The sequence below is a fragment of the Balearica regulorum genome, chromosome W (genome assembly GCF_011004875.1).
Source record: "Balearica regulorum gibbericeps isolate bBalReg1 chromosome W, bBalReg1.pri, whole genome shotgun sequence".
NCBI lineage: Eukaryota > Metazoa > Chordata > Aves > Gruiformes > Gruidae > Balearica > Balearica regulorum.
Genome location: NC_046219.1, coordinates 27,401,913 through 27,415,044, shown reverse-complemented (window position 1 = coordinate 27,415,044; position 13,132 = coordinate 27,401,913). Strand labels below are relative to the sequence as shown.

General features: G+C 42.7%; 1 protein-coding gene across 8 annotated transcripts in view; it reads right to left on the bottom strand.

The window, feature by feature from the left end:
• LOC142599168 (protein Hook homolog 3-like) overlaps positions 1-13,132 on the bottom strand; it is a 133,139-nt gene that overhangs the window by 26,097 nt on the left and 93,910 nt on the right. For 5 of the 8 annotated variants that reach the window (XM_075738950.1, XM_075738946.1, XM_075738952.1 and 2 more), the window contains 4 exons: positions 8,404-8,491; positions 7,687-7,756; positions 5,226-5,405; positions 2,921-3,020 (listed from right to left, as the gene is read on the bottom strand). In XM_075738950.1, the coding sequence (XP_075595065.1) occupies positions 2,921-3,020; positions 5,226-5,405; positions 7,687-7,756; positions 8,404-8,491 (438 nt within the window). The remainder of the gene's footprint in view (positions 1-2,920; positions 3,021-5,225; positions 5,406-7,686; positions 7,757-8,403; positions 8,492-13,132) is intronic. The other 3 variants (XM_075738948.1, XM_075738947.1, XM_075738949.1) reach the window with 3 other exon arrangements.

Here is a 13,132-nt window from a genome sequence, read left to right as displayed (position 1 = left end):
CTGACCACTGCACCAGCAACTGGAGTAGGCCTGCAGCATCAAGGGCTCTTATGTCTGGGTGCCAGCAACTGGAGAGACTGGGATCCAGGGGCCAGCTACTGGTCAGACTGAGTATCTGAGCCCTGCTGCTGAAGGCATCCACATTATACATATATACATGTATTTGCACTAGTGGACCTTTATCCTGCTCAGCCTGATTTCCCCTAACAAATTTAACAGGTTGACCCCTACTTTGAGTGGCAAGATGGACCAGACATCCAGACCCTTAAAGGTACCTTCCAACTTAAAGTATTTTATGATTCTACATTTCCTTTTCTGCTCGTTTAAGAGTACATTCAGACAAATATTCAGAATCCAACAAGATAGGCCCTTGAGGGTAGTGCCTATATATCACTGATGGTGTGGTCAAATTTATACTGAAGCTAGGAATGCAGTTGGTGCACCATGAGCTTCAGCTCTGCCTGGTACCCACAGCAGGCTGTACAGTTCCACGTGAAAACCTGTGCTGGCATGGTTTTGCTACTAGCAGAACCCAAATCAGCTCAATTTATACCTATATGGGCTGTAGGCAGTCCTTTAAGTGCACTGTAGACAAATCTTAAATCACTGTCTAAACCAAAGCCTCCAACAGGGCCAGATTTAAAGTTACAATAAATAAAGGTATACTTGATTAGACTGAGATTATTTACAATACTCTCCACATCTGAGAATAGCTTTCATAAACACATTGCTCAAAAAGTAAATCACAAAACAAAACTTTATATGTCAACTGCTGAAAATAACAAAACTCATGAGGAAAAAAAAAAAGAACTGTCTTATCAATAAATGCTTTCTCTGGGTTCCTAAACTATAAAAGTGAAGTTTCATTTTCTGGTACATAAATATAATAGGCTAGGTGGGTTTTAAGAAATATCATCAGAAGTTTTCAGGAGAATGTTAAATTTAGTAATATTACAATCAAACTTGTCAAATGGAACTGCTAAAAACTCCTCTGTCTGTGTTCACTAATCCTTAATTTCAAGCATATTTAAATGCATTCCTTGACAAGACAGGATGAAATCCTGACTCCGCTGAAGTAAACAAAGATTTTCCTCTTGATTTTCAGTGGGAACATGATTTGCCTTCAGTTCCCACAACTCTTCTTGCCAGAGTGGAGCTGAGAGCAACAAAGATCCTTTTTCAGAGACACTAACAGCATGTCAGTAAAGTTGTGTTATTATTCATGCCAATACAAAATATCAGTGCTTTGATCTCACTGGGCTAATAAGGCAGGAATGTTTATGAGAGCATGAGAAAGGTGGAGACTTAGATGACTGAATTACTTAGGCTGTTGCACTGCTGAGGAAGCCCTAAGATTTCTCAGCCTTTCATATACACATAACAGAATCAATATCAATTGGGTTGGGCTTTTTGAGACTTCCTACATCAATGATAGTAATAGTAATAAGGGTTCCACTCAACTGGACACTATTAAACAGTGCTTCTGTTAAGCATGCCAAAGATCAATGATTCTGTTGAGTCTGTTTACCACAAAGCATGCAAGGAGTATATCCAGATTCTAATCACTCTGAAAAATTTGGTTTTGACCTGTAACCAAGACAGCAAAGAATATCATGGAATGACATAATAGTTGTCCTGGTCTCAGCTGAGATAATTTTTCTTTCTAGTAGCCAGTATAGTGCTGAGTTTTGCATTTAATATGAGAATAATATTGATAACACACTGATGCTTTTAGTTGTTGCTGGGTAGTTGCTGTGTCTACATTAAGTGAAGGGCTTTTCAGCTTCTCATGCTGTGCCAGGTGCACAAGAAGCTGGGAGAGCACAGCCAGGACAGCTGACCTAGACTAGCCAAAGGGATATTCCCTACCATATAACATCATGCTCTGTATATAACTGGGGAAGCTAGTCAGGAGGCAGATTCACTGCTCAGAAACAGACTGGGTGTCGGATTGTTTTCTTTTCCTTTTGCATATGGTGATCAATTGCATTTGTGCATCACTTTTATTATTATTACTATTCTTGTTGCTGTTGTTGTTGTTATTCTCTTCCTTTGTTATCCTATTAAACTGTCTTTACCTCAATCCACAACTTTGTTTTTCCATTCTCCTCCCCATTCCCTTGGTGGGGGAGGAGTGAGCAAGCGACTGTGTGGTGCTTAGCTGCTGGCTGGGGCAAAACCACGACAATAGTATAGTCCCATTTTAAAATTAATTATAAGTTATTTCTTAAGAGCATTTTTCTAAATAGGAAATCACTGTTTTCAGGACAGTTCTATACCTTTTGCTCTCAAATAAGGGAGGTGGCAAATACATTTTTCAGTGGAAGATTAGAATTTGTGTTCCCATACTAACCCTGTGACAACGTCTTTATTGTAAATATTAAAATGTACCTAGATATTAAAATGTATCTAGGTATACAGAAATAGAAAATATTGCACTGTGTCAAAGGACTGCTCATTTGACTTTTTTGGTTTTGGCTTGCATGACATCTTGCATTAGATATACACCTTTATATCAGCAATTACTGGGTTTCCACTGGCAAGAAAGGTATTTACTACCATGAAGAATAGTTAAACAAAAATACCTTGGGATATTTTACTAAGTAATGGAAAATCTATGTATCCTTAATTTCCTATAAATGTCTCTATTCTAATTACAGATTTTTAAATAATGATGAGTTTGCTACTGGAATGGACACATTGAAGGGAAAAAATATTTAATTCCTTTTCTATAATTTTTTTTTATTCTAGAAAACATTTTATTTTAAATACAGTTTAAATGTAAGGCCATAACAGCGCATATGGAAAGCTACCAGAAATCTCCATCTGCATTATTTCTTAATGATGTAACAAGGAGAAGATATTATGTAAAGCTGAAAGGTAGGATAATAGCAATTACTTGAACACAAATTTTACATACATTTCTACTTACATCTTCAGCTTTTGAACCTTGCTCCTGCAAAGACTTCTGTAGTTCTTCAACCTGGGACTGTACTTCTAGCAGTCTCTGATTTACCAGCCTAGGAAATAGATAAAACTTTACTTTTCAGAAGCAATGAATTACAACAAGATGTTTAGTGTCCGGCATTATGAAGGCATCTATGCAAGAGATACAACACTATTTCTTTATTCAAAATTGCATTGAGTTTATGTGACAAGGTTTTGGTAGTGGAGGGAGGGGGGCTGCAGGGGCGACATCTGTGAGAAGAATCCAAGGGTTGTCCTGTGCTGGACACGGCTGGTTCCAGCTGGTTCTGCAACACCACTGGTCAAAGCTGAGTCAATCAGAGAAGCTGGTGGCATCTCTGAGAAAACATATTTAAGAAAGGGCAAAACATTGTCTGGGAGTGAGGAGTGAGGAAAAAACTGTGAGAAACAATCCTGCAGACACCAAGTTCAGAGAAGAAGGAGGGAGAGGAGGTGCTCCAGGTGTCAGAGCAGATATTCCCCTGCAGCTAGTGGAAAAGACCACAGTGGACCAGGTATTCCCTGCAGCCCATGGAGAGGACAATGCCAGAGCAGATATCCATGCTGCAGTCCATAGAGGACCCCATGCCAGAGGAGGTGGATATTCCCTGAAGGACCTGTGGCACAGGAGACATGGGGAATGCAGGGTTGCAATCAGTCCATAACTTCCTCTCTGCCATTCCTTCCTCCTAACACTTTTTCCCTGCTCCAGCATGAGTCCTTCCACAGGCTGCAGTCCTTCAGGAAAAATCTGCTCCAGCATGGGTTCTCCATGGGTTGCAATTCCTTCAGGAAATATCCAACTGCTCCAGCATGAGGTCCTCCATGGGCTGCAGGGGAATCTCTGCTCCGATGCCTGGAACACCTCCTCCTTCTCTGACCTTGAGGTTCACACTGCTGTTTCTCACTCTTTTTTTTCTCTTTTCCTCTGCATGTCAAGTGTTTTTGCCCTTTCTTAAATATGTTTTTGCAGAGGTACCACCAACTTTGCTGATTGGCTCAGCTTTGGCCTGCGGTGGGTCTGCTGCAGACCCAACTGGAACTGGCTGTGACTAGTCTAAGATTCTTTCTGCTGACTTCATCCTCACTGATCACAGTATTCTGTGGATGAAACAAGACAGCTAAAACATATTGCATATTACAATAAGAGAAAATTCAGTACATAAAATCATGGAAAAGTTTTATCACTGTAAACTTTCATAAAATACTCAGTTTTACAAAATCTAGATCATCTTGACAGCAGCTCTAACACCTGTGAACATACTTTTAAAGAACAAAATAGGAAACAGAAGGCAAGATGGAAAATGTACAGGGAATTAATGGGTAGTAGGGATGATAAGGGATTCTTTTTGTTACACTTGCTTTACAGAAGGAGAAGGTGAAGTAATACATGGTCCCTTTTGTGAGCCTTTGCATCATTCCAATTGCAATCTATTACAGAATTCTTCAGCCCACACTGCAGGCTCCAGATCCTGGAACAGCATTGAATGACTGAGTAGACTCACAGGCTGATTGAGATACTTTTTGATAGGGCTAACCACATTTTTTTTACATAAGGAACTTGGCCCTGAAAACAGTCTGCTAAGACAGATGTGTACAGCATTGTTAGGTGTCCTGGTTTCAGCTGAGAGGGTTAATTTTTTTCATAGTAGCTAGTATAGGAATACGTTTTGGATTTGTGCTGGAGACAGTGTTGATAATATAGAGATGTTTTTGTTCTATGGACCTATTGTTGAGCAGTGCTTACACAGAGCCAAGGCCTTTTCTGCTTCTTGCACTGCCCTGCCAGCGGGATGGCTGGGGGTGCACAAGAAGTTGGGAGGAGACACAGACAGGACAGGTGAACCAAACTGACCAAAGGGATATTCCATACCATATGACGTCATGCTCAGTTTATAAGGAGCTTGGGGGAAGAGAGAGGGGGGGCAGCAACGTTTGGAGTGATGGCATTTGTCTTCCCAAGTAACCGTTACGCGTGACGGAGCCCTGCTTTCCTGGAGATGGCTGAACACCTGCCTGCCGATGGGAAGTGGTGAATGAATTCCTTGCTTTGCTTTGCTTGTGCATGTGGCTTTTGCTTTACCTATTAAACTGTCTTTATCTCAACCCACGAGTTTTCTCACTTTAACTCTTCTGATTCTCTTCCCCATCCCAATGAGGGGGGGAGTGAGCGAGTGGCTGCATGGTGCTCAGCTGCCGGCTGGGGTAAAAAAACAACATTAGGAAAGTCATTGGAACAGAGAACAATACTTCCTTACCTGTTCTCTGTCTCCAATTCATTCTTCCGTAAATTTGTTCCATCGAGCAAGCTCTGCAACAAGGTGATCTTTTCATTGTCAAAATCTTCTTGGTTCAGCTTTAACATCTTGTTCTCATGCTGAAGGCGAATGAGTTTCTCCCTAAACAAATAAAAGCTACTAGAAGAAGCTTGCCATTCTCTATAAAGAATAAAACAGTTTACCACAGGATGTGTAAAGATAACATAAAGATCTTTACCAGTTTTAGAAATAGATGAAACTACAATTGACTCTTGATCTCCAAATTCAAACTTGATTAAAGAAGCTGCAATTGTACAAAATACAGAAGAGGAACATTGCCTGAGGGCCCAGATTAGATCGGAGAACAAGGTCAGACACACTAATGGGTAGTAAGCAGAGCTGGGTATCAGGGTATCAAAGGATACAGGTTGTAAACTTAGCTATCAATAAACTACTGCATGAACCTGGGCAAGTGACTTCCCTCCTCTTGGTCTTCCCCCCCCCCGCAGTCCCCATGAACGTCACTGTATTGAGTCTGGTCAGGATGGAGTTAACTTTCTTCATACAAGCCCATATGGTGCTGTGTTTTGGATTTGCAGCTAAAACAGTGTTGATAACACATTAATATTTTGGCTATTTCTGGACAGTGCTTGCACAGAGTCAAGGTTTTCTTTTTTTCCCACTCTGTTCCAGCCCAGCAAGTAAGCTGGGAGTGGGCAAGAGGTTTGGAGAGGACACAGCTGGGACAGTTGACCTGAATTGGACAAATGGATATTCCATACCATATAACATCATGATCAGCAATAAAAACTGGGATAGAGGAAGAAGGGGGTGGGTTGGTTTTTTTTTTTTGACTTCCAAGGTGGCCATTGTTCAGAGACTGGCTGTGCATTAGTCTGCTTGTGGAAGGTGGTGAGTGATTGCCTTTGCACCACCTGGGTTTTTTTTTCCCCCCTCTTTACTTCACCTATTAAATTGTCTTTATCTTGATCCATGATTTTTCTTGCTTTTGCTCTTCCTATACTCTCCTCTGTCCCTTTGGGGCAGGGCAGGGGAGAGTGAGTGAGCGGCTATGTGGGTGCTGCTGCCCGGGATCAACCCACAACAATCACTGAACGTGTTTATTTAGAAAAAGTCCAACCAACAGCCCATAGACTGAATCCACCTTATGAAAGAAACACTTTCACCCAGTCTGCAGTTTTTCTCTATGGGATGGGAAAAGATGGTTGAACAGAAAATCTTATCTGAATGGCCAGATACTCTTTTTGCTAGCTTACGGTGGAGAGACTCAAACTCTGTTGTCATGGAGAAGATAGCAGCAGCAGTAGCTGTTCCTATGGGTGGGAGCCTCCTCCCACCAGCAACAGAGACCTCCTGCAATCTTCACACTTCATTGGAAGCAGTGGCAGCAGCCCAGCTCTGTAGATAAGGAAGAAGCAGTCTTCCCAGCTCAACCACTGCAACTGCCCATCTTTCTGAAGTAAACAAGGAGGCCAAGTTTAGCACCTCCAGACAGCCAGCATAGATGTATGTTAGTCTGAAACCCAGCTTCTGGAGCTGCTGAAGGTAAAAAGGCAGTGAACTCTACATGGCTGTGCCTGGGTATTTACAGCATTTAGGATCCTGTTGTCTCCTATGCAAATCATTTGAATGTTCATGCAATAACCCCTACTTTTGTAATACTGCCTCAAAACATTACTCTCTTTCTCTGCAGCTAGAGAACAAAACTGATAGGAACTACTCTTGTAGCAATGCACAGCAATGCAGCTGGAAGAGAAACAACTTGTTTCTGTTACTACTTACCTAGCAAGATATCTTTTAACTACTCTAAAAAATTTCTTAAACCTATATGCAGCTTTCCAAATGTTGAAATAGTTGTACCATTTGCAGAGGAAAAAATGAGCTCCTAAAGAGCTTGCAGACTTCTGAGATGTGCGTGGCCCTTAATGACTTCAAGTTACAGTGATACCAGGCACTCTGGCAAGGCTAAACACAGACTGCATTATCTTAAACCATAGTGATTTTCAGTCCTGTCCCTTCTCTTTCTTTCTAATAGTGCATGGCTGTTCTAATGCCATGATGCAAATGCATTTTAAAATCTATTCATTTTGACAGTTTTAATGTTTTTTCCCCATACAAAACCAATATATCCCATTGTTACAAATACTTTTGTCTGTTAAAGCACACAAAAGTTGCAGTTGTATGAATTCTTTGCAGGAAGAGAAACCCAACTTGAGGATGAAGGGTTTCTTTGTTTCTCCTTTTGAAAGAAGATAAACTTGAGAAAGGTCAAGTGAATCTTGTCTATAAGCATAAAGGATGCTGTTTTATGGAAATCCAAAGGGAAGGAGAAGAACAAACATGAATCATAGAATTTTTCAAACTCTGAAAACCAGATGGGAATGGTCATTTATGTGCACATTCTAAGGCTTAGGCAGAATAAAAATATGAGCTAACTTACTTAATTTCAGGAGTAACAATTTCCACTGCTAGACTGTCTGAAGGTTCATGGCTTCCCAGGGGCATCAGTGCTGTGTCAGGAAAAGAGAGAGATATAAAGTTTACCAGGAAGAACAGTAGCTTTCTTTTAAAAGACCAGGAATAAACTTTGTTCTACAAGTTGATAGATTTACAGTAATGCTCTTGAGTAATTGGGAAATAATACAAATGTCAGACCTCTAGCAAGAAGGAAAGACAAGCACAACACAATTTGGAGAACAATCACTGTTCCTATTGTCACCCATTCTGGAGAAGTGATTTTATGGTGGATGGTGTACTGATTGGTTTATATAAGAATTAAAAAGCTGTGCAATGTAACACATGGAAATAAATTGCAGCATATGAATAATCATGTAGGCATCAGGAAATTGTTACATAATATTCTTTGGAGATAAGAGAGATGTTAAGCATGACTATTCAGAAATCAAATTCCTGGGGTAGGGGGAAACATTTTCTAAACCCACCATATTTGGGAAGAGACTAAAATGAAAAATTTCAGTCAATCTGAAAGTTTCATGAGTTCATAAGCATTTGAAAACAAAGTAATATCAGAAGTGGGTTTTGAGTTTAGATGAATTTTAGGTTTATTATCTGCTAAATAAAGACATATCCAGTATTCTCCGGAAGACCTCTGTGCACTTTAGAAAATATATATTTAATGTCCTTTTTTGTCTCTTACCTGTATTGGCGAGTTGACCCTCCTGTGCTTGTACACACCGGAGCTCTTCAATAGTTTCTTTTAAAGAATCTCTTTCTGCTCTTAGTCTCTGAATAATAGGAACAACAATAATATTAGTCTTGGCATTACAAATCCATCCTCAATACTAAGCAGATTGCCACAAGGCGGAGCGTCAATACTTAAAAAAAGGATTTATATGCAACTAAAGAGATGATTTCATGTCAAAGCATTTCAACTTATTTCAGAATAGAATAAAGACCAAATACTTCCTTGAAACAGCAATTCTTTAAGAAGGTTTGCTGCTGCATATTACACTTGTTGGGCTAAAGATATTAGAATAGCTTACAAAATAACAGAATCATAGAATCATAGAATGGTTGAATTTGGAAGGCACCTCTGGAGTTCATCTAGTCCAATGCCCCTGATCAAGCAGGGCCACTTCGAGCCGGCTACCCAGGACCATATCCAGATGGCTTTTGAATATCTCCAAGTATGGAGATTACACAACCTCTCTGGGCAACTTGTTCCAGTGCTCAGTCACCCTCACAGTGGAAAAGTGGTTCCTGATATTCAGACAGAACCTCCTTTGTTTCCATTTGTGCCCATTGCCTCTTGTCTTGTCACTGGGCACCACTGAAAAGAGCCTGGCTCCATCATCTTTGCACTGTCCAGTAGCTACATATCTTTTGTACTGAGGAGCCTGGAACTGGACACAGGACTCCCCCCCCGAGCCTTCTCTTCTCTAGAATAAAGAGTCCCGGCTCTCTCAGGCTTTCCTCATAGGAGAGATGTACTAGTCCCTTATTCATCTTCGTGGCCCTTCACTGGACTCTCCAGTAGCTCCATATCTCTCATGTACTGAGGACCCCAGAAGTGGACACAGGAGTCTAGGCGTGGCCTCACCAGTGCTGAATAAAGAGGAAGGATCACCTCCCTTGACCTGCTAGCAACACTCCTCCTAATGCAGCCCAGGATACCATTTACTCTTTTTGCTGCTGCCAGGTGCCCATCAAGCCACTCTATCACTCCCCTCCTCAGTGAGACGGGGGGGAGAAAATAAGATTAAAAACTCATGGGTAGTTTAATAAGAAAAGCAAAGGCTGTGCATGGAAGCAAAGGAAACAACAAAAAAATATTATTCTCTACTTCCCATCATCAGGCAATGTCCAGCCACTTCCTGGGAAGTAGGGCCTCAGTACATGCAGCGGTTGCTTTGGAAGATAAACGCCTTAATAACAAATGCCCCCTCCTCCTCCTCCTTTCCCTTAGCTTTTATTGCTGAACACAATGTCATAGCACAGCACTATGAGGGCTGCTATGGGGAAAGTTAACTCTATCCCAGTCAGACCCAATACAGGCACATTGCTGGCTCACGTTCAACTTGGTGTCCACCAGGACCCCCAGGTCCTTTTCTGCCAAGCTGCTTTCCAGCTGGGTGGCCCCCAGCATATATTGGTGCCTGGGGTTGTTCCTCCCCAGGTGCAGGTCTTTGCACTTCCCCTTGCTGAACTTCATGAGGTTCCTGTCAGCCCATTTCTGCAGCCTGTTGAAGTCCCTCTGGACAACAGCATGACACTCTAGCATATCAGCCACTCCTCCCAGTTTTGTTTCACCAGCAAATTTGCTGAGGGTACACTCTGCCCCATCATCTAGATCATTAATGAAGGTGTTGAACAGGACTGAACCCAGTATTGACCCCTGGGGTACACTGCTAGTTGTTGGTGTCCAACTAGACTTTGTGCTGCTGATCACCACCCTCTGGGCCCAACCATTCAGTTAGTTTTCAGTCCACCTCACTGTCTGCTCATCCAGCCCATACAGCTTCTCTAAGAGGATCTTATGGGAGACAGTGTCAAAGGCCTTCCTGAAGTCAAGGCAGTCAATATCCACTGCTCTCCCTCATCCACCAGGCCAGTCATTTCATCTCAGAAGTTTATCAAGTTGGTCAAGCATGACTTTCCCTTGGTGAAGCCATGCTGACTAATCCTGGTGATTTTCTTGTCCTTCATGTGCCTGGAAATGGTTTTCAGGATTAGCTGCTGCATCGCCTTCACAGGGATGGAGGTGAGGCTGACCAGCCTGTAGTTCCCGGAGTCCTCCTTCTTGCCCTTCTTGAATTAGGAGTGTGTACTAGTTTTGGCTGGGCTACAGATAATTGTCTTCATAGTACCTTGTATGGTGCTGTGGTTTTGATTTATGACCAAAACAGCTTTGATAAATCCCTCATGTTTTAGCTATTACTGAACAGTGCTTACACAGGGTCAACACCTTTTCTGTTTCTCACACTGCCCTGCCAGTGAGTAGGCTCAGGGTGCACAAGAATTTGGGAGGGGACACAGCTAGGACAACTGACCCCAAATGACCAAAGGGATATTCTGTACCATATGACATCATGCTCAGCAATAAAAACTGTGGGGAAGGAGGAGGAAGGGGAGATGGTCAGTTATGGTGTTTGCCTTCCCAAGTAACTGTTAAGCATGATGAAGTTCAGTTTTCCTGGAAACAGCTGAATATCTGCTTGCTGATGGGAAGGAGTGAATGAATTCCTTATTTAGTTTTGATTGTGTGGGCAGCTTTTGCTTTCCCTATTAAACTTTCTTTATCTCAACCCACATGCTTTCTCACTTTTACTCTTCTGATTCTCTTCCCCATCCCACTGCAGGGCAAGTAAGTGAGCAGCTGTGTGGTGCTTAGCTGCCTACTAGCAGCTCACAACAGAGTGACATTTGTTTTCCTCTAGTTCTCAGGCACCTCTCCCAGTCACCATGATCAATCAAAGATTATTGAGAGTGGCCTCACAGTGACATCTGCCAGCTCCCTCAGCACTCATGGGTGCATTCCATCAGTGCCCATGGACTTATGTATGTCCGGTTTGTTTAAGTATGCCCTGACCTGAGCCTCTTCCACCAAGGGTATGTCTTCCTCACTCCACATTTTCCCCCTGGTCTCTGGGAAATGGGATTCCTGAAAGCTGGTCTTGCCAGGAAAGACTGAGGCGAAGAAGGCATTCAATACCTCAGCCTTTTTTCATGTCCTGTGTCACCAGGTCCCCTGTCTCATTCAGCAGTGGGCCCACATTTTCTCTAGTCTTTAATTTTTCACCTATGTACTTAGTGAAGCCCTTGTTGCTTTTGACATCCCTGGCTACATTCAATTCCATTTGGACTTTGGCTTTCCTAATCTCATCCCTGCATGCTCAGACAATGTGTCTATTCCTCCCAGGTTACCCATCCTTGCTTCCACCCTATATATACTTCCTTTTTGTGTTTGGGTTTGGCTAGGAGCTCCTTATTCATCCATGCAGGCCTCCTGGCATTTTTGCCTTATTTCCTACTCATTGAGTTTGGAGGAAGTGATCCTTGAATATTAACCAGCTTTCTTGGACCTCTCTTCCCTCCAGGACCTTATCCCATGGGACTCTACTAAGCAGATCCCTGAAGAGGCCAAAGTCTGCTCTCCTGAAGTCCAGGGTTATGATCTTGCTTTTCACCCTCCTCCCTGCCCTCAGGATCGTGAACTCCACCATCTCATGGTCACTACAGCCAAGGCTGCCTTTGACCTTCACATTTCCAACAAGCCCCTCCTTGTTAGTGAGTATGGGGTCCAGCAGAGCACCTCTCCTCCTTGGCTCCTCTACCACTTGGATTAGGAAGTTGTTGTTGATGCTCTCCAGGAACTGCCTGGATTGCTTCTGCCCTGTTGTGTTGTCTCTCCAGCAGATATTGGGGTGGCTGAAATCCCCCATGAGGACCAGGGTCTGCAAACGTGGGTCTACTTCTAGTAGTCTGTAGAAAGCCTCATCCACTTGTTCTTCCTGGTCAGGTGGCCTATAGCAGACACCCACTACAGTGTCACCCTTACCCACCTTCTCTATAATCCTAACCTGTAAGCTCTCAGGTGGCTCCTTATCCATCCCCAGGCAGAGCTCCAAGCACTCCAGCTGCTCTCTCTTCCTAGCCTGTCCTTCCTGAAGAGCCTGTATCCCCTCCATTGCAACACTCCAGTCATGGAAGCCATCCCACCATGTCTCCATGATCCCAACAAGATTGTAGCCATGCAACTACACACAGATCTCTAACTCTTCATGCTGCATGCATTAGTGTACAGAAACTTCAGAGAGGCATCCCAGTATGTTGATGTCCTAGAAAGTGTTTTGGGGGATTTCTCCATAATGGTGCCACTGTAGGCACTTCCTTGCTTACATACAAGTGCTGGAGGTGACCCTGGTGTCCCATTTTGTTGATTTTGTGTTCCATTCCTGTCACAAATCAAGATATTTGTGATGCAAACTTCAGGTACCAGATAGCAAACAGCATCCATTGGGACCACTCACCTGTCTTTTCCCCTCACACATAGTTGGCTCCAAGAGAAAAGCAAATGAGCTAAAATACCATAGGCTACTTTTCCCTTACCAAGGAAAGCAAGATTCAGTAGACAAGAGGAGGGAAATGTAAAGTAGATGGGGGATATACAAAGTCAACACAACGGATGAACTACAGTAACTTGACAATGTTGCTTTTCCAACAGTGGGAAGTTAGACAGCAGTTCCACTTGCTCCTCCTGATCTGTCACTGGCTTTGCCATCATCTGAGCATTTCAGACATGGAAGGAAACTAGTTGTTTCAGGCTCAGTCCAAAGACAACTGAAGAACACTACTGGACCATCCTGGGGTGTAGATACATTGACTCTTTTGTAGTATCAGGCCTATATGCTCCCATTTGCCAGTAA